The sequence below is a fragment of the Geotrypetes seraphini genome, chromosome 8, assembly GCF_902459505.1.
Source record: "Geotrypetes seraphini chromosome 8, aGeoSer1.1, whole genome shotgun sequence".
NCBI classification, from domain to species: Eukaryota; Metazoa; Chordata; class Amphibia; order Gymnophiona; family Dermophiidae; genus Geotrypetes; species Geotrypetes seraphini.
The window spans coordinates 122,564,041-122,591,992 of NC_047091.1; the positions used below are offsets into that span (position 1 = coordinate 122,564,041).

The window sequence follows — 27,952 nt, forward strand, 5'->3', positions numbered from 1 at the left end:
TAAGAATACTCCTCCAAGTGGTCTTTTTGTAGAGATGGCTGAGGCTGAGAAGGAAGGTTCAAAGGGATGGACAGAGGAAAAGCATACCCATCTTTAGCAGGAGAAGCGTGTTGTTGAGAGGAAGGACAGAGTGAAGTATGAGGAGACCAAGCAATATCAGGAGGATTAGAAAAATGGTCTTGGTCCAAAAATTCTAAAGAAGGATGCTGGTCAACACAGTCAGGGCACTATTGAACACCCACTGAAGTGGAGGGAGAAGATGGGGGTTGGTGTAGCAGTGCAGCACAGCACTATCCTTCATAAATGTTTGGAAAAGAAAAAAAATTAGCCATCATGTTCATTGAAGTTTGTTCCTGTGAAGAAGTTGGAATAAACTGAGGCAAGATTGCCTGTTTAGGAGATATGACAATATCGGACTCTTTAGCTGGAAATAGAAGACGCTTAGAGCCAATTGAGGTGACAGAAGAATGCAAAGGTTTACCTGAAGCATCCAGTAGGACAGTAAGACGGCTGTGAGGCAGTAGCAGTGTCCACAGGAGGTCTCTTTTTTTTTTTTTTCTCCTTTTGTCATGAAGCAGCCGCGGGCTATTTTTGCTGGGCCCGCACTATCTTCATAGAAACCGGTGGGGGAGGTGTTCTGCTTGCTTCCCCGGCCGGCTATTTCTCCTTACTGCTAACCGCGGACATCGTTTTTATTTTCCCTAACAGTGGCGGCTGCAGTGATGTGCTTCCCTCCCCCGGCGGTTCCTAACATGGGCCCTGAGGGGGAGGAGTGAGCGGCCCTGGAGATATTCCTGTACCACTGGTGCAAAGCGCCGCTGTGGAGCTGACATGCATGAAAGAAAAAAGGTCTTCATGGTCCTAGCGACTGCCAGATTAAAACTGTCAAAAAGAGATTGCCAGGTAAACAAATAAACGGCATTCACGGTTGTTAAACTCTCTAGTTTTTTGTTTCCCTGATATGACAAAAGAAGAAGTACGCCTTCCTTTTTTTAGTACTAGATAAACAGATAGAACTAGATAGTATTAGATAAACTAGATAACAGAAGCAGCAGTAAAACCTGAATAGAAATTAAAAGCCTTTTCTTTTTTTTGGGGGGGGGGGAGAAGAGGGAAGGAGAGGGAAGAGCTTCGACCTGTGCAGAACCCAGTTAAAGAAAAATCTGAATTGAATTCCAGGGGGTGAAGCTCCAGAGACAAGATGTCCACACATGTTCAGTAGTAAAATCAAACAAACAAAAAACTACTGAATGTAGGGGAGAGCACCAGCACGCAGGCTCAGTCAAATGACTTCAAGCAGCAAGTGTGCCTGAATTTTCCCTGCTTATCTCCGGAGAACAATAACTTTTGCAATGGACTCATGGGAGCAAGACCCTTGGTTCAGCATACTATCCCTATTGCACTGGAAATGCTTATAATATTCTTTAATGATGGGGGGGGGGGGGGCGCTAATCACCTTCTTGTCCCCAATTTATAAATGCAATACCTGTTTTTAGCTTAGGAGCCCTTGTTGCAGTCACACACAAAGCCCTTATAAGCCAGGAAGTGACTGAACACCAACTGCATTCCGGCAGACAAGAACCATACCGCACAGCAAAGATTTCATACATAAAATGAAAAATCATGAAGCCCTGCGTATATTTACTTTCCACAGTTTGTAGCTCAAGGCAAGGGAAGGCAGATAAAATAGGAGGGAAAAGAATAGGAAAATGAACAGACTTCCTCAAGTTATGAAGGAAGGTGGTGTGCTTCAGCTCTAGTGTCCTCCCCATGTTACCTCTGGATGATTATGGCGGAAGTAGCACTACGCCCCATGCATTCCAAAGCTGCTACATAACAACCGAGACTGGGTTTCAGACCTGCCTCTTTCAGCATCTCGAATAGCTGGATAACCTTAGACAAAGATCCCTAAAGAATGAAGGAAACAAGGAAAATGAGAATACTTCAAGGATGAGTGTTTAGCTTTCTTCTGTTCCACTCCTGGCTAGGGGAAAAATAACTCATACCCTCCTATACCCTTATAGCTTCTGGGCCTTTGAGAACAGAAAACCTCCATCACTGTCTGGACAAAATTCTGGGACATCTTACTGTACACTCACCTAATATTTACTAATGTCTCACATCTTCCTGGTATGAGACCATTTCATACCACCTAGTCAGAGAATGATACTACATTTACAGGACCATTCCCCCAGACAGCTTACAAGATGTTTCTAGACCAGGGGTGCCCAACACGTCGATCGCGATCGACCAGTAGCTCAGGAAGGCAACGTGAGTCGATCGCAGAGCCCATCCCGGGCTCCGTGATAGACTCGTGTTGCCGTCCCGATCTACCGGGCCTATCAGCCTTCCTCTCCCCAACGTCAAAGACGCCGACGCCGGGCATTAAGCTGTTTTTGTCATTTTTTGGGGGGGAGGGGAGTGTGGCAGCGGCAGCAGCAGCCTGAAAAAGAAATCATCCTGGCCGGGGTCAGTGTCATGCTCCGGAGCTTCTACAGCCTTCCTATTGAATTATCTCCCTCTCCCTTCTACCTGCTTCCGGCCACACCCCCTGCTCCGCAGCTCTCTTCGGCAACTCAGCAGCAGTGATCGACACAAGCTTCTGACGTCGGGGCCTACCCTCTGCGAGTCCTGCTTGTTTCAACTTCCTTTTTCCACAAAGGCGGGACTCGTAGAGGGAAGGCCTCGATGTCGGCAGCCTGTCTTGATCACCGCTGCTGACGAGTTGCTGAAGAGAGCCGCGGAGCAGGGGGGTGTTGTCAGGTGCAGGTAGAAGGGAGAGAACCAGATGCAGGACTCGTGGGTGAGGGAGGAGAAGAGAGAGAGAAAGAGAGAGGGGAGGGAAACAAAAGGAAATATTTCATACTGGGCTGGGCCAGAGTGGAGGGAGGGTGGAAAGATTCTGGCTACCGGGTGCAGTAACAAAGGAAAAGGGGGGAAAGCTGAAAATGGAGATAGTGACACAAAGAAGAGAAAGGGTAAGCAGGACCTACTGAATAAGGATAGAGATACAGAGGGGACATGAAGAGGAGGTGAAATAGAGACATAGAAGTAATGCTGAAAAAGTGTGTGGGGGGGGAGATAAAGACATTGAAAGAGCAAATGGGGTAAAGACAAGGACAGAGACAAATGAAGATTCTGAAAAAGTTGTGAGATAGGGATATAGGTGAGATGGACACAAAGAAGGGTGATGCTGGAAAATAGGTGGAATGGTAATTCTGACAGACACAGAAGGGAAATGCTGGATCAAGGAGAGATGGGGCTAGGCTGGATGGAATGAGGAGAAATGCCTTGTTGGCCTTGAACTTCCTCTCCTACATCAGAATTGACGTCAGGGAGCGGAATGCTGGTCAGCGCGACGCTTCTGCAGGGAAAGCTTGGGGGCTGTTCCCCGATGGCAGTGGCAGCAAACCGAGTGGCTTGGGGAAGGGCACAGAAAAAGAAAGAAAGGGGGCAGACAGGGAGGCGGAAAGAAGGGGGAACAGAGGGACAGAAAGAAGGGGGAACAGGGAGACAGAAAGAAAAAGTTGGGGGAGAGAATGAGGTCTGGAGGAGAGGAAACATACAGGAGGCTGAAAGGAAGAAAGAAAGATTGGATGCACAGTCAGAAGAAGAAAGTGCAACCAGAGACTCATGAAATCACCAAACAGCTAAGGTAGGAAAAATGATTTTATTTTCAATTTAGTGATCAAAATGTGTCGGTTTTGAGAATTTATATCTGCTGTCTATATTTTGCACTATGGCTCCCTTTTACTAAACCGCAATAGCGTTTTTTAGTGCAGGAAGCCTATGAGCATTGAGAGCAGCACGAGGCATTCAGCGTAACTCCCTGTGCTAAAACCTACTATTGTGGTTTAGTAAAAAGGGAGGGGGTGTATTTGTCTATTTTTGTATTTTGTTACTGAGGTTTCATTGCATAGAGTCATCTGCCGTGACCTCTTTGAAAAAACCCGGAATATGAATAATTAACATTTTCTCTGCCTTTCAGTGTACTTTGTGTTTTTTTTAAATTTTATTGTTGGTAGATCATTTTGACTTAGTCATTATAAAAGTAGCTCGCAAGCCCATAAAGTGTGGGCACCCCTGTTCTAGACAGAGGGCAATAAAGTGATTTGCTAGCAGTGGCATTGGAAATTCTTAGTTCTAGGTGCTACTTCTAAGTCTGTTACCCTCCCCATTGCTCCATATTAGACAGGATGGTACCAGATACCTTCTTAGCCCAGCCATGCATGAGAGAATTGTACATCTTGACATTGAGGAGTTTCTTTTGGGCCTGGTAGCGGTGATGGTACTGTAGGAACTGTTGAGCCTTCTCCAACTCCCCAATTAAGATCCATGTCTCTAGGAAGGCCAGAAAAACCATCTGGACATTCTTGTACTGGTTTTCCTCACTGACTTCCAGTGGTGGACTGACCTCCAAACTCACTGTCTGGTCCTTAGCCTCTCCACCAAATTCCTCAAATCTAAGACTACTAGATCCAGTCGTATTCCTGTCAGAGCTGTCCAGCCCAGCACTGGTCTGCTGGCCACCCTTCTTCTTTTCCAGTTTGGAAGGGTTGGTGAGAATCTTTTTTGTTGCTGGGAAAGATTTACCTTTCGGTCTGCCCTTGGTACCAGTGGCTCCGACCATGCAGGGGGGATCCTCCTGAGGCAGATTTGCCCCTGGGGATGAAGGAAGTCTAGAAATCTTATTTAGCAGCCGCTGTTGCCTGTTGCAATTTGTCCTTTTTTCTTTGCTTAGCTTTTCTATCCAGCGGGTGGGCTGTAGGGGAGTCCTCACAATCCTATCTTCTGTCTTTCTGGTCATTTGCTCCTCTGCAAACCATTCTGTAGAACTTTTTCCAGTAAAGTCACTACTGTTCTCCAAATGTGTGAGATTTATCTTGCCCAGCGACAGTTCAGAAATGTTCTCTGCCTGCAGCTGCTGAACATGGGCTTCCAGCACTGACATAGTATAAGAGAAAAAGAGATTATTTATGAATTCCCATACAACCAAAAAAACAACTCAGACCTCTCCCAATTAAATAATATCTAAGGAAGAGCATAGTTTCACTTCCCCTTCGTGCTACCCATTCTCCTTCTTTCCTATAAATGATTGTCGTTCTACCCCTCTTCCTTTGTGTCTCGATATGTCATGTATCTACCCTAAGTACTAATGGTATGTCACCAATTTTATATTTTTAATGTAATGTACAACGCTTTGACAATTTTAAAGTGGTATATCAAATTTTAATAAACTTGGATTAGGTTTTTACCTTGTTAATATCTTTTCTAGTAGATAGGTGTCTCATTCTGGACAAACAAGTAATCTCCTCATGCTCGCAAGCTGTGCAGAAGGAATCCACTCCAGGTTTTCAATTCTTCTTCCTTTACTAGAGGACTCTGCTGCCCCCTTCAGTTTGTACTAAAGCAGGCAATAGCTCTATATAGAAACATATATGAAGGAGTGGTACGGGGAAATCCCCAAACTACAACTTTGTTTTGCTCTGAAAATATAACATTTGAGATCAAATCTCTTCATACTAGTCATATATAGGGGTGCAGTAGCATTAATTCATCCAAATAAGTCACCCCCTAGAGAAACTGATATTATGCTTTCATACAATCCTCAGCTGGCTCTTTAGTCATGCATTATATAGTTTTTATGCACGAGCCATTATCGTCACTGGATCAATACATTTAATATCCACTTCTTATATCTACTTAAATATTAATTTCACACATCTTTTAAATATAAATTTTAACTGCCTCGCCACTGAAAATATACGGTAACAAACATGTTAAACATTGCCATTGAACAATCGAAACATCAAAATAAGCATACCAAACAGAAACATTTATGGAGCTCAATCATTACCCCAATGTGTTTTAGCATTAGATTATTCTTCATACCCTTAAGATCTGACTGACATTCAAATTTCAGTTTGGACTCGAACTTTCTGACTGAGACAGTAGGCAGACGCAGGAGATAATTGAGAAGGTGGGGGTTCCAGAAAGACACACCTATCTACTAGAAAAGATATTAGCAAGGAAAGAACCTAATCTCTTTTTCCTATTGCAATAGATATGTTATTCTGGACGGATGGGATGTACAAAGAAACCCCAGAAATTTAGGGCAGGCCTCTGTGCTGGCTCGTAACACTGAACCCAAAAGGTGCAGTCCTCCCTTGCCACTACATCCACTATGGGAAAATGAATATAGGAGTGGTCTAGACCAGTGTTTCTCAATTTCGTTCTGGAGTAACCCCCTTGCCAGTCAGGTTTTCAAGATACCCACAATGAATATGCATAAAATTGATTTGCATACACTGCCGTCATTATATGCAAATTTCTTTCATGCATATTCATTGTGGATATCCTAAAAACCTGACTGGCAAGGGGGTACTCTAGGACCGAGTTGAGAAACACTGGACTAGGCACTGCCCTAAAAATCTCCTCAGGTGAGACGACCGCCTGAGCTTCTTCTGCCCATGAAATCTTGTTTCTAGTCGAAAGCACTTTCATGTATAATGGTGACCATTTTCCACAAGCAATATATGCTGACAAAATGGATCTGCAGATCCATCTGAAAATCATAGTCTTAGATGCCAGTGTGCCATATCTAGTCTGACTGGTGAGCTCAACAAGATGGTTAGACAGCCTGAACTCATTGGTAGCTATCATAGAAACATTCTTCTCCCATTCAACCTTTTCAGAATCTGGTCCTTCTTCCTAGATCCTGTGGACTGGAACACTGGCAATCTGACCTCTTGATTGACATGGAATGCCAAAACAACCTTCGGGAAAAAAGATGAACAGTGCACATAGAAACTCTGGCCTAGAGAATGACACTGTGGATGTTACCCGCGAGTAGCCGCGGGTAACCCGCCAAACAGTGGAGGTGAGAAAGGTACTCACCGCAGGTACGGGGACAAGGCCATCCACCACCCCATGGAGCGGTGAACGGCCTTGTCCCTGCAGTTAAGGGAGGGAATGCGCGCGGTCACCGATCACACAAGGCCCCCTCCCTCCTTAGCCGAAACTATCTATCTATTTCCCTCCCTCCCCCTTACCTTTGCGGTGCGTTTTAAGGTTTGAGACTTGTTGAAAGCCGCCGGAGCGTGCATGTGTGGGCAGAAGCTTCTCCTCTGATGCAACTTCCGGTTGCGTCAGAGAAGCTTCCGCCCACATACGCTCGCGACTGCACGAACACTCCAGCGGCTTTCAACAAGCTACTCAAACCTTAAAACGCACCGTTAAGGTAAGGGGGAGGGAGATGCATGGACTGCACGAGGGGTGCCGAAAGGCAGTGAGGTGGCGAGAGGGAAGGGTGGATGCTACGGGGACGGCGGGGAAGGGGACGGTGGTCCGGGGACAGATTTTTTCCCCGTCTCATTCTCTACTCTGGCCTCCATGATCTTGAGGAAGGGCTCTTTGCAGGAAAGAGCCAGTAGCTCCAAGACACTTCTCGCTGAGGTAATGGTCACGAGAAAGACCGTCTTGAGCGTTAGATCCATCAAGGATTCTTCCTTCAGTGGCTTGTATGGAGCCTGACTGAGGCCTTGCAAAACCACATTAAGGTTCCATGATGAAAACGAATGTTTTACCGGGGACCTGAGTCGCAGTGCCCCCTTTAGAAATCTGGCTATGTCCAGATGAGACACCAAGGAATCTCTATGCTTTTGAGTCCACCACTTAGACTCTGAGGGACATCACTGTAAGACCTTTGTCAAGAACCACTTGGAGGAAGGTTAACATCACCAAGATCAGAGCAGAGAAAGGCTCTGCCTTCTCCTTAATGTGACAGTGCTGGACAGTTTCCCATGCCTTAGCATAAGCAGAGACCATTGTAGGCTATTTATTTATTTAATTCAATTTGATTTATATCCTGTCCTCCCCAAAGAGCTTAGAGCAGGTTACAAGATCACCTTTTTGGTTCTCAGAAGAGTAGCAATCACTATTTTTGAGTATCCTTTGCATGCTAAGGCCACGCGCTGAAGAGCCAGGCTGTAGAGCAAAGCAATCTGGATCTTCAATGACCACTGGCCCTTGAGAAAGAAGGTCCAGCTGCACTTGCAGTCTAAGACCTGCATCCCTCTGAAGACGCATTAGATCTGCATACCATGGCCAACCTGGTGCCACAAGAATTACTTTTCCCAGATGGCCTACAATTCTGTAGCGTATCCACCCTATTATGAGCCACAGAGTAAACAGGTACAAGAGCTTGTTCTTTTGCCATTGCTGGATCAAAGAGTCCAGACCAACTGAAGAAGCAGTCCGCCTTCTTGTTTCTTGCCATTAGATTGAACATTAGGTGACCCCAACAATGCACAATGATTTGGAAGGCTGCAGCAGACAGCAACCATTCTCGCAGATCCTAAGTCTGCCTACTGAAAAAACCGACCTATGCATTGTCCACTCCCACCACACAAACCACCGAAAGAGCCTGAAGATGACATTTCACCCACCGGAACAGAAAGCGGGCTTCCAAACTCAGCTGCGCACTCTTGGTGCCTTCCTGGCGGCCGACATATGCCACCGCAGTAGATTAAGAATCAGACTGCTTGTCCCTCCAGACTCTTCTCCAGCATCTGCAATGCCAAACGACTGGCTTGAAGTTCCAATCTGTTGACTGACCACTTCCTTTGAAAGGCCAACCTATACCCCTGAATCAGGCGTCCTTTGCAGTGAGCCCTCCAGCCAAACAGGCTGTAATCTGTTGTCACAGTTATCCAGCCAAACAGGCTGTAATCTGTTGTCACAGTTATCCACAATGCCATTCTGAGAGTGCCACCAGCCCATATTGGCACAGGTTTCCAGAGTCCACAGCAGTGTCCACTCTGGAGAGGATGTACGTGAGCCTTTGCTCACGGGACGTCTATCATGGCAGCCATAGAGCCCAGCTTTTGAAGGTAGTGCCATGTGAAAGGAGCTGATTTGGTCAACAAATTTGTCATCGGGTTACACTGTTTCTGTCTGTGTGCCTCTTCTGTAAGGTACACAGGGCCCTCTGCCAGGGACTGGGACAGAACTAGTGGGTTCTTTGGAAATTCACTATTTAACCCAGGCTCTGTAGGACCTGGACTACATGAGCCACCACTTGTTCTCCTTCCAAGAACGATGAGGCTCTGTTCAGCCAGTCCTCCAGAGATCTTGGAGAGAACGAGAGCCAGAAGGCCTTGAGCATGCGCAGATGCTCAAGGCCCAGCCCAGGCAAGAGGCGGGATCTTTCCTTAACTGGCATGGCAGGTAGCAGATGGGGTAAGGAGCTTGTTTGGGAGGGAGGGCGGATGCCACTTCCAGCATGGGGGTGCAATGCTGGTTAGAGTGGGGGGACGGACTCATTTATCGGGACATGCTCGTTTTGCGAGTTAAGGTTTGCAGGAGTGTTTTGCTCGTCTTGCAAAACACTCGCAAACCGAGGTTCCATTGTACTTCAATATATCCATGATAATGAAATTTCAGTAATATAACATAAGCAATTCAACAAAATCAAGACAATGCATTAGCTGTTTTGGGTCAAAAAAAAAAAAGAAAGAAAAGTTGAACCTTCAAGCAATAAAAGGAATTTCAATACAAAATTGGCACCTATTTTTGAGGAATTATTGGAACTAGTACCAATGTGTAGCACTACAACGGGAAAAGATATATTTAATTGCGTTTATAAACTTCTGCAAAAATACAATTTATCTCTGTCAAACCTACATATGGAGCTCCTTCAATAGCCAGAAAAACCCAGTACAAGCACGCATGCAATACAAATTCTACTGCACCCTATTCAAAGCCCTAAATCAGGGGTGTCCAATGTCGGTCCTTGAGGGCCGCAATCCAGTCGGGTTTTTAGGATTTCCCCAATGAATATGCATTGAAAGCAGTGCATGTATATAGATCTCATGCATATTTATTGGGGAAATCCTGAAAACCCGACTGGATTGCGGCCCTCGAGGACCGACATTGGACACCCCTGCCCTAAATGGAAATGGACCAAGCTATCTGAGCAACCGCCTAATCAGGAAAATCACATCCAGACCAAGGAGAACTCATGCACATTTCACCCACCCCCAAATCAAAAGTATACAAAGCAAAAAAATATACGATGGACTATTAGCCATCAGAGCAGCAAAACTAGACCGCCACCTCTCCAATCTGCCAACTATGACGCCCAACTACAAAATATTCAGGAAAGAACTTAAAACTTTTCTATTCAAGAAATTTGTCAAATGATCTAATTAAATCTGATCGACCCTCCACCGATCCCGATGCATACTACATCTTTTAACCATGTATTCTCCCTGAAATGCCCAAGCCAACTCTCATTGTAAACCACCTAGAACTGAAAGGTATTGGCGGGATAGAAGACATCAATGTAATGTAATATAATTACTGCAAAAAAAACAAAGTGAATCTTGTGACAGATTCAACATACAAATTGCATTATACATCAAGAAGTATTATGCACAAAGGTAATAAACATGGAAAATGTGTTGACATTTGTCAAAAAAATTTAATAAGATCTTGAGGCTTAAATCAGCAACAATTCTCTGCTCTCTTAAATGAATTAGAAAGTGAATGTTCCGGTTTGCTCTATTTATCGAGGTACATTGGCTATCCTGCTCCAAGGATCTTAAACAATTCTTGGACTTGAATATATCAGTTTTTAATAACTAAAAATCAAAACACAAGGTTGTTTTCTGATCCAGTATGGTTACTAGATTTATCCAAAAGACAAGAAATGGAATTATCCAAAAAAGAGTGATGTGCACTAATCAAGTGTCCACAAACTCATCTGAAGGTAAAAAGATTTTTATTCTTCCAATATCGTCTTGGTACAATCAGTGATTCAAATGACTCGACATGTATATATTTCGGCCACCAGGCCTGCCTCAGAAGTCTTGAGAATCACAAAACTAAAATGAACTCACTGCCAAAGATACGTGGACGCTAGTGATATGAAAATAGCGCGTTGAACAACTCAAACAGACTGAAAACTGGGCGTCTCACGTGAGACTCCCAGTTTTCAGTCTGTTTGAGTTGTTCAACGCGCTATTTTCATATCACTAGCGTCCACGTATCTTTGGCAGTGAGTTCATTTTAGTTTTGTGATTCTCAAGACTTCTGAGGCAGGCCTGGTGGCCAAAATATATACATGTCGAGTCATTTGAATTACTGATTGTACCAAGACGATATTGGAAGAATAAAAATCTTTTTACCTTCAGATGAGTTTGTGGACACTTGATTAGTGCACATCACTTTTTTTTGGACAATTCCATTTCTTGTCTTTTGACATTTCACCTGTGGTTACATCCCCTGTTTTGAGATTACCAGATTTATCCTTTATGGTTGATATAACAAACTATTTAAATTTAAAACTGCAAGGAGAAGATCTGATCATTACGAACATGTGTGATCATGTTAAAGCATTCCAATGTAAGCTAGTTCTTTGGAAAAAGCAGTTGAAAAATGAAGATTTAACGCACTTTCCAACACGCAACATAAACAAATCAAGTTTAGGTGAAATTGCATCGCATCAAAAATACGTCGAAAAAAGTTTTAAGCCTTAGAACTGAGTCTGAAACAAGATTTGCAGATTTTAAATCTTTGGAAGAAGGGTTCTTTGTTTTCTTCGATTTTCTCAATAAATATAGAATCAGTACCTTATCACATGCAAACAGAAGTAATTGAGATCCAGTGCAATTCAGATTTGAAGACAAAATTTAGGGCTCTTTTTACAAAGGTGCACTAGCGTTTTTAGCCCACACACCGAACTAGTGTGTGCTACCCAAAAAACTACTGCCTGCTCAAGAGGAGGCGGTAGTGGCTAGTGTGTGCGGCATTTTAGTGCGCACTATTCCATGCGTTAAGGCCCTAACGCACCTTTGTAAAAGGAGCCCTTAGTGAAGTTGGCTTGCCTGAATTTTACAAATATTTGCCAGCCAGGTTTGAAAATACTCAAAAATTCACATAAGTACTTCCAAACGTGGAAATAATTTCATATCGGTGCAAGCAGTTATTTACACTTATGAAAGGAAATATTGTATGTCTCCTATCAGATCTAGAATTTCCGACATTCACCTTGTGTCAGTTTAAAAGTAATCTCTGTGGACAAGATTTCCCCTGAAATAGGAAAAATAGTAGAACAGAGGCCAAGTGTTCTTTTTCTATACTGTACTTTTCAAAATAAATCTAAGTTTCTATTAAAATGATGTTTTTCTTTTTTTGCAGCCCACAAACTTAAACCTTGCTTATTTGACCCATGTCAGTCTTTGAGTTTGATATACTTGGCTTACAGGGAGAACATCTGCCTCAACAATCCTAGAATCTGGACTGCTTGTCTCTTCAGACTGCCTCTCGAGCCCAATGAACCAGCCAGAGACCTCATCCCCCATCATACCTCATGCACACAAACGAAGGAAGAAAGTAGTCAGCCCCGATCCTGGAAAAACTTACAGTAAGCCACTCAGCCTGTGCTCAAGCCCACTACAGACGAACCTGGGGCAAGCCTTGCTCCCGAGGGAACAGTCTCTGAACTAGTGCTGCCCGATTCAGGAAAAAAAATTTCGATTCAGCCTATTGAATCGATTTTTCGATTCAATTTTCCTGCCCAAGTGGGTGTTTTTTCCAAACATCCTGGTGAGTTTATTTTATAGCCTCTTCACCCCCTTTGCCTTCTCCTAACCACACTGGCGCTGTGATGTAAACAAACAAAAAAGACTTTTCCTCTCTCTGTTAAATCCTAGCTCACGTTTGCGGTCTAACACCAGCTCTGGCAGTATACACGTTTCAAATCTGACATACTGTAATCACAAAACAGAAAATAAAATTATTTTTTTCTACCTTTTGTCATTACTCAAATCTTGTTGGTCCCAGGCTCTGGTTGTCTTCTGATAACTTGCTTGCTAGGGTCTCCTTCTTTGTGCTTACCATCCATCTTCTATCTCTGTCCTCCCCTTCTGGCATCTTTCCTTTTTTTCGTCTCCTTCAACAGATCCACCTTTTCTCAACTACCCTTTCATCCAGCATCTCTCCCTCCTTCCCCACTACTCCAGGGTCCATCATCTCTCCTTCTTTTCCCAACTACCCTCCTATCCAATATCTCTATATCCCCCCCTCCACACCATCCCTTATGTCCAACTTCTCTCCCTTTCTGTTCCTTAACCTCCCTAAATCCCATTGTCCGCCATCTCCCTCTCCTCTGTTTTTAGGCCCATTATTTCTTCTCCCCAAAGTCCAGCATATGCATGTCTCTTTAGAACCCCCTCCCCTTCCCTCCCTCCATGTACTTCTACACCAGAGCCCCCCTCCCCTGAAGGCCTGCACCACCATCCCTAAAGGCCAGAGCTGTCCCAAGACTGAGATCCTCTGCAGCAACGAAAAGCCTTGCAAACAGCAAAAAAAAAAAAAAAAGACTGAATTTAATTGAAAATAAACAGGAGCAGGAAAGACATGCTCCTACTATCTCATTTGCAGAGACACAATTGAGGAAATGGGAGGACAGCCCAGAGGGATGGGAAGCAGAGCAAAAGAATACTAATGAAGCTTCCTACAAAAATTCTCATGCCTAGATGTGTTTGCGAGTGTTTCATTTCCCAGAAACAAAAGATGAAACTGTATTGGTCACTAATGACAACTTTTGTAGATATATTCCTTTCCTCCTGTTCTTATAAATAGGCCCTAAGTGTCACTATTCATTCCCACTCAGTTTCATAACACACCAATTGTCAAGGGACCATTTTAGATGACAATGAAATAAATATAACAGATCATGCCAAGTTTGCCTTGGTCTGTATGTCAATTGCAGTGATCTGTATTTGTCCATTTCAAAATTCCTCTTGCTCGGAGCTCAGAGCTACTGGGTTTGAAAAATTTTCAATCTAGGGGCTTGAATAAATTGGGAAACACTACCTTAGGACACCCCTTGCTATTTCAGTACTGAGAGAGATTATCACATACAGCTCTGCCAATACATCTCACTTCTGCCCTACAGCACCCCTTACTAATCCAGTACAGACACACCAATGCTAGTCCAGTACAGATATCCTCATATATTGCTTGGCCAGTGCAACACACACCAGCTGTGCAGCAACCCCTGCTAATCCAGGTATTGAAACCCTAACACATAGCTCTACTAGTATACAGTGCCTCACTCCTATCCTGCAGCATCCCCTACTATTCCAGACCGTATCTGGCGAAAGACGTAAGAAGACTTGAGGCGGTCCAGAGGAGGGCGACGAAAATGATAGGAGGCTTGCGCCAGAAGACGTATGAGGAGAGACTGGAAGCCCTGAATATGTATACCCTAGAGGAAAGGAGAGACAGGGGAGATATGATTCAGACGTTCAAATACTTAAAGGGTATTAACGTAGAACAAAATCTTATCCAGAGAAAGGAAAATGGTAAAACCAGAGGACATAATTTGAGGTTGAGGGGTGGTAGATTCAGGGGCAATGCTAGGAAATTCTACTTTACGGAGAGGGTGGTGGATGCCTGGAATGCGCTCCCGAGAGAGGTGGTGGAGAGTAAAACTGTGACTGAGTTCAAAGAAGCGTGGGATGAACACAGAAGATTTAGAATCAGAAAATAATATTAAAGATTGAACTAGGCCAGTTACTGGGCAGACTTGTACGGTCTGCGTCTGTGTATGGCCGTTTGGAGGAGGATGGGCAGGGGAGGGCTTCAATGGCTGGGAGGTTGTAGATGGGCTGGAGTAAGTCTTAACAGAGATTTCGGCAGTTGGAACCCAAGCACAGTACCGGGTAAAGCTTTGGATTCTCGCTCAGAAATAGCTAAAAAGAAAAAAAAAAAATTTTAAATTGAATCAGGTTGGGCAGACTGGATGGACCATTCGGGTCTTTATCTGCCGTCATCTACTATGTTACTAACCCAGATCCCTTACACACAGCAGTTCCTTACCCCCAAATCACTTAACCCTCCATTGGCCCAGGTACAAAATAAGTAACTGCATACAATACGTAAACAATTCTAACCATCCCATTTAAAAACAGTCAATAAACTCTGCCAGTGCTGCTCACTCCTACCCTGCAGCAAGACCTGCTATTCCAGCACTGACAACACATTCCCTTACAACACCTTCCTGAGCCCCTCTTGCGTTTCCTCACCATCTCGTATTTCGCCTGTGCCGTCGCGGCCCCCAGGTTCTTTCTTCAGACTAGCGGAGGATTTTCTTCTCCATAGCGGCCCTGGGAAGGGAAGAGAGGAAGTGAGAACCAATGTTTAGGGAGGGAGGGAGAGGAAATGAAGAGAAACCGCTCTTACCTGGCCCCATAGCCGCCTGGCACCTCGGGCAGCCGCCGCTCCGTGCTGCCCAGGCCAGATAGCTCAGAGCTTGGAACTTCAGCGCTGCCATGGCCGGGGCATGCGGCTGCAGCGCTCACCTTGGGGCCTCGCGTATTTGCGCAAGCGCCGTGGCATCACGCAACGTGTAGTCCTAGCGGCGAGTCACGTGATTTCAGAGCAGCGGCACTACAGTTCCCAGCTTGCAATATTGTGACGGGGACGTGTGCTCTCTATCAGATGTCAGAGCCTGAACCCTATAGGAGGAATGAGAGAACAAATTTTACTCTTCTCATTACTCTAAGTATTCATTTTCTTTTTTGATGTGTTTAAAAACCATATCGATTGCATTGGCAACACATGCCCAAATTCTTGTACCAAAAAATGTTTGTTGAAACCGAGTGTAAGTTTGAAGGTACTTGCTCTATGTTTGGGTGATGCTCCTCTTTTGCAGCCCAATGCCATCACAACACCCCAAAATAACTGCCGCACACAACTTTAGTTATACTGCAATTCTGAGAGCCTTACTCACAAGTCCCAGAATTCCATTAGCATATTAAATAACTCTTGAAAGTTAAAAACGAGGGTTGTCTAGGGCCCACTATCATCCTTATTACTGCGGTGGCAAACCGAGGAAATCAGAGCTACCAACTCGGATTTCTGGGGTCAGCGTCACGTTTTTATTGTTCTCATTCTGTGCCCAGCTGCAGTTCATTCCCATTATATGCTGAGATCGTCCCTCACGCCCAAAATACTGAACTCTGGCAGCTTCTCAGCTCATCGCTCCCTTAGTCCTATCGGTTTTGTTACTTGCATGAAATTATTTTGACAGATGTGTCATTTTTGTGCTTAGAAGGAATGCCTACCAGGGCTCTCCTTTCAGTAGGGTGGAATAGCTGGAGGCCAGGTAGCCCCTGATAAGAAAATAGTTTAGGGCAGAAGTAATCAATGGTACTGACTCATAGCAACACATACACTGTCCAGTGTGGCAATTGGAACCAGTCTGGTGGCCTGCTACTTTCCTTTCCTCTCCACCCTGCAGTGAATTAGGGAAGTGGAATGCTCCCAAGAGCTCCTTTCTCTTCCCAGCTGGTGACATCACAGCTCGTTACTGTGGAAACATCTCTGAAGTCATCATATACCTTAGAGCTTCTTATGTGAGAGCATCAGCAGGAGGAGATGGCTCTTAAGACAACTATTCCCATGTTCTTTAGGAGTGATACCAGGACTCCTGCTCAGCAGGTAAGTGATAGACATTAAAATTCTGCCAAGATCAGCCATGGAACTCACTATCTTTACATGTGGAATCTTCTCAAGATAAAGAGAAAAGATATTAATAATAATAATAACAATTTATATACCGCAGGACCGTGAAGGTCTATGCAGTTTACAATGATTAGAAATGTTACAGATTGAATGGAATAAACAAAGTACAGACTTAGTGATTGATAGTTCTAGAGATCGTTTGTTGAGGACTAAGATTGTATAGGTTGGTTTCCTAAGTATTTCAGGAACAGATTGTTTTTAGGCGTTTCCTGAATTCCCTATAGGTAGTAGGCACGAGTAATTGTTCTAGGTCTTAACCCATAGTGCTGCTTGATGTGAGAAAAGATGTTGGTGATGACTTTTAAATTTACAACTTCTAACCGGTGGAGAAACAAAGTTTGGATGTGAGCTTCGCTTGTGTCTGTTGGTTGTGAAAAAGAAAAGGTCTGTTATATATTTAGGGGCTAAGCCATAAAGTACCTTGAAGCAAAAACAACCAAACTTGAATTTCACACGTGCCTCCATCGGCAGCCAGTATAGAAGTCGATAGGAAGGTGTTACGTGATCAAAATTCTTCAGTCCACAAAGTAGTCTAACCGCTGCATTTTGTACTAGTTGCAATCGCCACATATTCTTCTGGGGGAATGCCAAGTAGGCGATGTTACAATAATCGAGTTGACTCAGTATAAGGGATTGTACCAGAATTCAAAATGATGAGACATTGAAGTAAACTCGGATGGACCGAAGCTTCCAGAGGGTGAGAAAGATTTTTCTAATCAAAGAGTCTACCTGGTCTTTCATGGTCAGGCTCTGGGCCACTGTTACTCACAATATCTTCATAGTGGGTTGAATGGGATAACTAAGGTTATTGATGCACATTGGTGCTTTAGTTTCAAGTGGGTGTGGCGATGCTATGAAAAATTTTGTTTTCTCTGAGTTTAGTTTTAGTCTGAATTCAGTCATCCATTGCTCCATCCGATTTAGTACTTCTGTTGCTTTGGGGGTGACTTCTGAGACAGAGTTGGTGAATGGGATAATTATCGTGAAGTCGTCAGCGTAGCTAAATAGTTTTATCCCCAGCTGGGACAGTTGTGCACCCAATGAGAAGAGCAAAGGGGATAGTGGTGATCCCTGTGGCACGCCAGATGGATTGCTCCATGTGTCAGAGAGATCGTGATTAAAACGGACTTGGTAGGTGCGTGATATAAGGAAACCTCAAAACCAGTTCAGTACCTCTCCTCTGATTCCAATTGCGTCTAGGCATTGTAACAGTTTTCCATGGTCCACCAAGTCAAAGGCAGAGTTCATGTCAAATAGCATGATTAAGGCGTTGAGACCCTTACTGAACAAGTAACGCAAATTGTCCAGAATGGCCGCAATTACTGTCTCAGTGCTAAACATAGGCCTAAAAACAGATTGAGTTTCGTACAGAAGAGAGAATTGGTCGAGATATTCCATTAGTTGGGTGTGTACCAATCCTTCCATGATTTTTACCATAAATTGAATAGATGCTACTGGTCTATAGTTGGTTATTGATGTTGATGATTCTTTACAATTTTGGGGGATTGGGGTTATTATAATATGACTATTATTGGTGAGGAATTTTCCATTGTTTAGGTTATTGGTTAGATAATTCAATAGAGATAATTTAAATTCTAGTGGAGCTGCTTTCATAATCTCTGGGGGACATGAATCCAGGACACAGTATTATTTAGAGTATTTGTTATATAATTTGATGTAGTTATTCCAATTTAAATTGTGGAAGGAACTCCAGATCATGTCCGCTGGTATTTCATTTCTTTGCATATCAATTGATTGATGTTTGTACGCAACAATTGTCGAGTAGTTATTTCATAGGTTTTTGATTTTTGAGTCGAAATGTTGTGCTAGATCATTTGCTGAGGGTAGTTTGGTATTATGCATGGGTTGAGTGTGGCGTCAAATTTGTAACTATATTGAACAGTTCTTTTGTTTTGGCTCCTTTTGAGATAGTATTAGATGAGTTAATTTTGGATGAGTAAAAAGTTTTTTACGTTTTTCTTTTATCTGTTGTTTGTAGAGTTTTATTTTGGATCTCCAGTTATTTCGGTCTGACAGTTTTCCCGTTTTTTTCCAGATTCTTTCCAATTGTCTTACTAATTGTTTCATTGTTAGGAGTTCGACGTCAAACCATTTGTTGTATTTGTTTGAGCAGCTTTTGTTCTTTCGTATAAGGGCAATTTTATCTAAAATGGACATGCTAGTTTTCATCCAGTGAGCATAGAAGTCAGCTCCTTCTTCTATCTTCGCTTGTAGATCATATTGTGACCAATATTCCTCTGGGTTGATATGGCCCCTTGTGAGGTGTTCTCTTTTTGTCTGTGGGTGTGTCTTAGATTTTAGCCGATTCCAAATTACATTGAAATAATAAGTGAAATGGTCGGACCAGATATCATGACACCAAGTACCGTCCGAGAGAGAGATGGGAGGGTTTATGATCTCCTTTATGGACATTGCGTAGTGGTTGAAGCTACAGCCTCAGCACCCTAGGGTTGTGGGTTCAAACTCCGTGCTGCTCCTTGTGACCCTGGGCAAGTCACTTAATCCTCCATAGCCCCAGGTACGTTAGATAGATTGTGAGCCCACCAGGACAGAGAGGGAAAATGCTTGAGTACCTGATTGTAAAAACCGCTTAGATAACCTTGATAGGCGGTATATAAAATCCGAATAAAACTTGAAACTTGAAACTTGATCTAAATGATTAATCCATGTCCTAAAATCCAATGGTTTTAAGACAGTTTGAGGAACAGAAATCACAGTGAGAACACATGCTTGTGGTTGAAAACTCCCTTTGAAATAGGGGTGAGGGATAAGGTGTGTTTGTGTAATTGGAAGCAGGGGTGAAGGAAGTGGCACATACGTTGTAGGGTTATGTTAATACATATATATGAAAATTACAGAAGGAATTGCAGACAACTTAACATGGAAATGGATACCGAATGGAAGTAAAAAAAAAACCCAAAAGAAACAAATGTTATGAAGAATAAATTTGAAAAAAAAAAAAAATAGGAATGACTGAAAATATAGACTGTATAAAGAAAAAGAGGCCATTGTAGAGTGACTACATCAAAATTGACCAAACTGCAGGAAATTTCAAGGGGATTGTGAAAAAATGCAGGAGGACCTTGTGACACTGGGAATCAGAATGGCAGATGTTTATTTATTAAATTTTCTATACCTGCACTAACAGTTTACATGAATTTATTCAGGTACTCAAGCATTTTTTCCTGTCTGTCCCGGCGGGCTCAAAATCTATCTAATGTACCTGGGGCAATGAGGGGGATTAAGTAACTTGTCCAAGGTCACAAGAAGCAGCATGGATTGAACCCACAACCTCAGGGTGCTGAGGCTATAGCTTTAACCACTGTGTCACACAAACCCCCTCTTCTACGAAACCGCGCTAGTGTTTTTTAGCACAGAGCCGCACTGCTTCCGCCACTCATTGAGCGTCGGGAGCAACCTAGGCCATTCAGCGCAGCTCTCTGTGCTAAAAACCACTAGCACGGTTTCGTAGAAGAGGGGTAAAGTGATGCATGGGGTCGGTGCTGAGACCGCTCCTGTTCAATATCTACATAAACGACCTAGAGGCGGGAACCAAGTGTGAAGTCATTAAATTTGCAGATGACACCAAACTATACAGCAGGGCTCAAATCATGGAAGACTGCGAAGATCTCCAAAAGGATCTAACGCAGCTGGAAAAGTGGGCCGATAAATGGCAAATGAGCTTCAACATAGGGAAATGCAAGGTTATGCACGTGGGGAAAAAGAACCCGATGTTCACATACAAAATGGGGGGAACACCACTAGGGGTCAGTAACCTGGAGAGAGACTTGGGAGTGATGGTAGACGCAACACTGAAGGCATCGGCGCAATGCGCCACGGCCTCAAGGAAAGCAAACAGAATGTTGGGTATCATTAAGAAGGGTATTACGACCAGGACGAAGGAAGTCATCATGCCGCTGTATCGTGCAATGGTGCGGCCGCATCTGTAGTACTGTGTCCAGTACTGGTCACCATACCTCAAGAAAGACATGGCGGTACTTGAGGGAGTACAAAGAAGAGCAACTAAACTGATAAAGGGAATGGAAAATCTCCCATATACCGACAGATTGAAGCAGTTGGGACTTTTCTCCCTGGAAAAGCGGAGACTTAGAGGAGACATGATAGAAACCTTCAAGATCCTGAAGGGCATAGAAAAAGTAGACAGGGACAGATTTTTCAAATTAAGGGGCAATAACAGCACCCACCTTATGGAACTCTCTCCCTCAATATCTTCGTGATGAACTACAACTACCAAAATTTAAGGTCAATCTCAAAACTTTCCTTTTTCAAGATGCATACGATAAATCCTAATCTTAAATAATAATTTTTTTTTTTTTTTTTTTTTTTTAGAGCAGTCCACCTTCTTCTTTATTATGCCCCCACCCCTTACGTGTCATCCCCTTTTCCCTCTATATCCTTTTTTCTTCTATAATTATGTAACTTTTCCCACCTCCCCATCTTTCCTCACTTTCTAGTTTGTCTGTAAATGTCATATGTGTACACTCTATCTACTCTTTTACACTCTTTTTTTTATTACTCTCTACTCTATATTAAATTCTTTTTTATTTTATTATTATATAATTGTAAACCGGTCAGATATTCATTTTATGATCGGGTTATTAAAAACTAATAAACTTGGAAACTTGGAAACTTGGGCACCACAAGTACAAGGGGGCACTCGGAGAAATTGAAAGGGGACAGGTTTAGAACAAACGCTAGGAAGTTCTTTTTCACTCAGAGGGTGGTGGATACATGGAACGCGCTTCCAGAGGCTGTTGTAGACAAGAAAACATTAAATGGTTTCAAAGAAGGTTTGGATAGATTCCTAGAAGAAAAAGGGATTGAGGGGTATAGATAGGTATAGACCATTACTCAGGCAATGGGCCTGATGGGCCGCCGCGGGAGCGGACCGCTGAGCAGGATGGACCTATGGTCTGCCTCAGCGGAGGCAACTTCTTATGTTCTTATGTTCATGTGGTAAAGAGGAACCCAAACTATAGCTATGTGATGCAGGGTTCCATGTTAGTTGTCACCGCCCTAGAAAAGGATCTAGGTGTCATCATTGAGGATGCATTGAAAGCATCAGCTCAGTGTGTGGCAGCGGCTATGAAAGCAAATAGAATGTTAGGAATTATCAGGAAAGGAATTGAAAACAACGATGAAAATGTTATAATACCTTTGTATTGCTCTATGGTGAGGCTGCACCTAGAATACTGTGTGCAATTCTGATCACCACATCTCAAAAAAGATTTAGCAGAATTAGAAAAGGTACAGAGAAGAGCAATAAAAATGATAAAAGGAATGGGATGACTTCCCTATGAGGAAAGGGTAAAGCAACTAGGGAGATATGATAGAGGGCTATAAAATACTAAATGGATAGATGTGAATCACTTGTTTCAAAAATAGTAGGACTAGGGGGCAAGTGATGAAGTTACTAAGTAGTAGATTTAAAACATACCAAAAAAAATATTTCCTCACTCAATCTGTAATTAAATTCTGGAATTCGTTGCCGAAGAATGTGGTGAAAGCAGATAGCTCAGCAAGGTTTAAAAAAGGTTTGGATATTTTCCATTATTAAGATGGCTTGGGAAAATCTACTGCTTATTCCTAGGATAAGCAGCATAAAATCTGTTTTTCTCTTTAGGATCTTGCCAGGTATTTGTGAACTGGATTGGCTACTGTTGGAAACAGGATATTGGGCTTGATGGACCTTCAGTCTGTCCTTGTATGGAAATTTTTATGTTCTCAGTGACACAGCAGTCACCAGATAAATTCACTGGTACTTATGTAAAAAAAATATACATTCAGTGTGACTAAAAAATTATTGGGAACATTAATACTAGATTTTACTAAGCAGCGCAAGAGCATTTTATCATAGGAACTAAGACATGAAATAGCGGGCACAATACAACATGTTTGCAACCTATCCTTGAAAACTGGTGAGGTGCCGGAGGACTGGAAATTGGCAAATGTCACACCCATCTTCAAGAAGGGATCGAGGGGTGACCCCGGGAACTACAGGCCGGTGAGCCTGACTTCAATTATAGGGAAGATTGTGGAAGCTATGATCAAGGACGGCATTTGCGAGCACATCGAGAGAAATGGCCTACTGAGAACAAGCCAGCACGGATTCTGTAAGGGAAGGTCGTGCCTAACGAACCTTCTGTACTTCTTTGAGGGAATAAGCAGTCGGGTGGACAATGGGGAGCCCATAGACATCATTTACCTCGACTTTCAAAAGGCTTTCGACAAGGTGCCACATGAAAGGCTACTTAAGAAGCTGTGGAACCACGGGTAGGGAGGGGATGTGCACAGATGGATCAAGCACTGGTTGTCGGGAAGACTGCAGAGGGTTGGAGTAAAGGGTCAATATTCTGACTGGCGGGGAGTCACGAGCGGTGTGCCACAGGGATCGGTGCTGGGGCCTTTACTCTTTAACATATTCATCAATGACCTGGAAAAGGAGGCAAAGTGTGAGGTTATAAAATTCGCAGACGATACCAAACTGTGCGGCAGAGTTATGACCAGGGAGGAGTGTGAGGACCTGCAAAGGGACCTGGACAAGCTGGAAGACTGGGCAAACAAATGGCAAATGCGCTTCAACATGGACAAATGCAAGGTCATGCATATAGGGAAAAAGAACCCGTTGTTCAGCTACAAATTAGGGGGGGTATTGTTGGGAGACAGCAGACTAGAGAGAGACTTGGGTGTGTTGGTGGATGCATCACTGAAGCCATCTGCACAGTGCACAGCAGCCTCGAAAAAAGCCAACAGGATGCTGGGCATCATAAAGAAGGGAATAGCAACCAGAACACGGGAAGTCATCATGCCTTTGTATCGAGCGATGGTACGTCCACATCTGGAGTACTGCGTTCAGTATTGGTCGCCGCACCTCAAGAGGGACATGGCGGTACTTGAGAGAGTCCAAAGGAGAGCAACGAAATTGGTAAGAGGGCTGGAACACTGCTTATACGCCGAGAGGCTGGATAGGCTGGGGCTCTTCTCTCTGGAGAAAAGGAGGCTCAGGGGAGACATGATAGAGACTTTCAAGATCATGAGGGGCATAGAGAAGGTGGATAGGGACAGATTCTTTAGACTGAAGGGGACAGCAAATACGAGGGGACATTCTGAGAAACTGAAGGGAGATAGGTTCAAAACAAATGCAAGGAAGTTTTTTTTCACCCAAAGGGTCGTGGACACTTGGAATGCGCTACCGGAGGAAGTGATCAGGCAGAATACGGTACAGGGATTCAAACAGGGATTGGATGGATTCCTGAGGGATAAAGGGATCGTGGGATACTGAGGGAGGAGCTGGGAGGTAACACAAGTATAGGAAGTAAATCAGGTAATGAGTATAAACTAACCTGGTCGTGCATGTGCAAGACCGGAGGGCTAGGACTTCGATAGGAAGGCAGGACTTAAATGGGAAGCCAAGGTGGCAAGGGAGCCCCTTCTGATGATTCAGACAGGTCTTGACCTGTTTTGGGCCGCCGCAGGAGCGGACTGCTGGGCGGGATGGACCTGTGGTCTGACCCGGCGGAGGCACTGCTTATGTTCTTATGTTCTTATGCTAGCAAGATAAATGATCAGACGCTCATAGGAATTCAATGAGCATGAAAACATTTTCCTTACCAGCCTGCTGTAAAATGCTCTTATGCTGCTTAGTAAAAGGAGTCTTAAGTTAAGGATAAAATCATAGAAAATGAGTGAGATTTTGAAATCCAAACTGATAAGATTACAATATGCCAGATGTAACCGCGATAGAACCAAAAAATGTATGATTTTTTGAAATATCCATACCAGTTAATATCTAGGTCGGAGAAAAGAATTGGAAAAGGTCACAAAGTACTGGTATTTAAAAACAAACTGGAAGAATCTGAGACCAATAATGATTGAGGCTTTGGGAGACATACTGCGGAATCTTGCAAGATCTTAGAATTCCTTAACCTGGAAGAACTACCACCTTATCAGCTAAAAAAAAAATTAGCCTTATTTGGAACTGCATATTTTCTTCAACAATACCTTTGCAATTCTTAGGTAGGACACAACCAGTTAAAAAACTGTAATGGCTTTTCAGACTTTAAGGATCTCTTTCTTTCTCTATGTATATATGTAGTTGTTCATTTGACATGTATCATTGTTTTTTTCTCTCTATATATGGATTTCTGCGTGTCTCTAAACTTTATTTCAAATGAGATTTGGGTGTTTGTATATACATGTGTTCCTGTACACATCTATACCGTGACCTAGATGCGCTCATACAATGAACAAACAGTACACAGGCACAGTCATAAGTGGGACTCATTGACTCCATGCCCCACCCTCACCCCCTGCCATTGGCTGAAGCGGGGCTAGGGCTAGGCTGTATCATTGCAAATGGCACTAAGGGGGAGAGGAAGCAGCAGCACATGCTGGAAAAAAGTTCTCAGCAGTGAGCATTGCTCCTCTGCACTGCTGTCAGGGGACAACCAGGTAACCTGACCTCTAGACAAGAGCCAAAGCCCACAGGGCAGAGAGAGAGGCAAAGACAGACCAACAAAGGGAAACTTCCAATCTCAACAAATTGGGAACTGTGTATCCGATTATTTATGGTACCGTCTGTGTGATTTCATCCTTGGGATGAAGGGAAAGGGTGCAATGGACCAGAGCTCTCCTTATCAGCTATATTCTACAGAAATAGGCCACCTTTGCAGGAGTTTGCCTGCTTCTCTCGATCCTGTTATCCTTCCCTATCTATGCTAACTCCTCACAACCCCTGCTCTTCCCTAGGCTGCATGTTAAGTGATGTGCCCGTGGATACTGACTGATGCCCTCCATGTCTCCATCTTCCTGGCTGTCTCTGTTATTACACTTCTCTTCAGCTTTGTCTCCAGCACCTGGTACTGCCCAGAATTTGCAGCACAAACCTCCCTAGACAGGAGCTTCTCTTTCACCATCAGGAGTCAGCATTCGAGCAGCTATCAACATCTGGAAGGCGACATCCGATGGAGGCAGCTGTATTCTGCAACCAACTACTTCCTCCACATTGACCATTCTGGCAGGGTAGAAGGCAAGAGATGGAACGAGTGCCCAAACAGTGAGTACTGATGCAGCCTTTAGACACAGAGGCAGGAGAGAATGCTAGTATTCCCATGATGATTCTCTGAGTGTGGCATACAATAATGTAACATTTCTGTTGAAAAACTCTAGGTATGATATATATCAAAGTGATCACAGTGAGTGTGGTAGAATAGTGTCTTATTCCTGAGAATTATGGGCATACATTGACTTTATAAACATTTTTTATGGATGTTGTTTTATAAGAACTACCATGCGGAGTTAGATTATAGGTCAATCAAGCTCAGTATCCTCTTTCTAAAAGTAGTAAATTAGGTCACAGGTATCTAAGTCATAAAAGATTTGTCACTTGTACTAAGCAGACTGGTTGCTGGAAGGGTGTAGTAGAAAAGCAAAAGACAGACCAAAATATAGCAATGCACAAACAAAGGTGGACATGAGCTGTCTCTACGTCTTGACAAAAAAAACAACTTTTAACTGTGTTTGTGGCCCTTAGCAAGTTCACATGAAAACAGTTCAGAAATGTGAAGAATTGTTCCAAGATCCATTTCTTTCCTTTCTTGACTACAGAGTAATCTTAAACTGGGTTCGATTCCCACCTCTGCTCCTTGTGACACAGGGCAAGTCACTTAACCCCCTATGGTCCCAGGTACAAAAACTTAGATTATGAGCCCACTAAGGACAGAGAAAGTACCTACATATAATGCAGACATGGGCAACTCCGGTCCTGGAGGGCCGGAATCCAGTCTGGTTTTCAGGATTTCCCCAATGAATATGCATGAGATATATTTGCATGCACTGCTTTCAATAAATATTAATTGGGGAAATCCTGAAAACCCAACTTGTCTGTATCTGATATAATGTGCATAGAGGTGCGTATACCTAGTAGCACTATGGAAATGATTAGTAATTATAATTGCAGCAATTAGCCAGAAAAGAAAAGTACAGCTCTCCTATAAAACAAGGGACATGTTCAGTAGCCACCCCACACCCCCCATTGTGCCAGATAGCTTCACTTCTAAAATTGTCTACAAGGTTTATAGGTATCTGCAGTTTATCATTGAAACTTTACTTATAAGGGTACAAAGCTTCCACAGACTACGTATCACTTCTAAGAGCACAGAGAAAAGGCTGCAAGCAGATCTATGCAAGAATTTGAAATTTCATTTTTATATGCATACTTGACTCCTCCCATCCTGCAGAAATGTTTTGTCTAACACAGACAGACATACACACATATACAGGCAAAGGAGGGTAATATTAGACAGGCTGATTTACCCCAGTAAATGATTCTGAAATGTGCTCTTCTTAGAACCCCTGGGAGGCAATACACACCTTTCGCTACACCTAGGTGTGACAAGGTCAGTTTTTATAGGAGCTCAGAACTCTAGCCCCACAGTGTGATGTTTCCCCTCCCCTTCTCTTGGTTTTGGGATATCCTAAGCAAAATACAGTGGTGCCTCACACAACGAACTTAATCCGTTCCAGGAGCAAGTTTGTTATGTGAAACGTTCGTTGTGTGAAACGCGTTTTCCCATAAGAATACATGTAAAACAAAATAATTCGTTCTGCAGCCCTGTTTTCCCATAAGAATACATGTAAAACAAAATAATTCGTTCTGCAGCCCTACATTTCCCTCCCTCCACCTCACCTTATATGCAGAGTTTGCCAGCTTTCTTTTTCACCCAGCCGCACGCTTTCAAAAAGCTGTGCACGCGCAGCTGCTGGAGTTGATCAATGTTCTCCTCTCCTGCAACTTCCGGTTTCCGGTTGCGTCAGAGGAGAAGATTGAACAACAGAGCATGCGCACATGTGCTGCTCTTTGAAAGTGTGTGGCTGGCCGAAAAAGAAAGCCGGAAAACTCGGCATCTAAGGTAAGGTGGAGGGAGATGATGGAACACTGCATTCAGACAGGAGGGTGCTGCTGTTCCCGGCTCACATTAGGAAGCGGCGAGAGTAGTTCCGCCCCCCCCCCCCCCCGGGCCCCTCGGGCGACTTCGTTGTGTGAAACGAAGTTCGTTATAGGGAGCAAGACAAAAAGTTCGTTATGCGCAGCGTTCGCTGTACGAGGCGTCCGTTATGCGAGGCACCACTGTATGCACATGATATTGGGAACATTAGAGATCCAAAGAGATAAAAATGAGGTGACTATAAGCCATGAAGCACACAACTGTAAGGCTACATTCATTCTTCCAAATAGAGGCATCAAGGTCAACCAACAGGAGATTCAATCAAGATATGGTACATTCTTGTGGAGAGGCGTTATTGAGCAGAGTGG

The 27,952-nt window shown here is 43.5% G+C and overlaps 2 protein-coding genes across 4 annotated transcripts in view; one reads left to right on the forward strand and one right to left on the reverse strand.

Moving 5' to 3' along the window:
• The window catches only part of POLRMT (RNA polymerase mitochondrial), an 84,754-nt gene extending 68,840 nt beyond the window's left edge, over positions 1-15,914 (reverse strand). The window contains exons 1-5 of the mRNA XM_033955633.1: positions 15,803-15,914; positions 15,253-15,527; positions 15,096-15,176; positions 4,211-4,944; positions 1,778-1,908 (exon numbers count right to left, since the gene is read on the reverse strand). Of these exons, the coding sequence (XP_033811524.1) occupies positions 1,778-1,908; positions 4,211-4,944; positions 15,096-15,176; positions 15,253-15,343 (1,037 nt within the window). The 5' untranslated portion in view covers positions 15,344-15,527; positions 15,803-15,914. The remainder of the gene's footprint in view (positions 1-1,777; positions 1,909-4,210; positions 4,945-15,095; positions 15,177-15,252; positions 15,528-15,802) is intronic.
• The window catches only part of FGF22 (fibroblast growth factor 22), a 38,378-nt gene continuing 25,683 nt past the window's right edge, over positions 15,258-27,952 (forward strand). The window contains exons 1-3 of one of the 3 annotated variants that reach the window (XM_033955634.1): positions 15,258-15,685; positions 16,313-16,512; positions 25,387-25,693. In XM_033955634.1, coding sequence (XP_033811525.1) covers positions 25,402-25,693 — 292 coding nt within the window. In that variant the 5' untranslated portion in view covers positions 15,258-15,685; positions 16,313-16,512; positions 25,387-25,401. Of the gene's footprint in view, positions 15,686-16,073; positions 16,513-25,386; positions 25,694-27,952 lie in introns of those variants that run through there. The other 2 variants (XM_033955635.1, XM_033955636.1) reach the window with 2 other exon arrangements.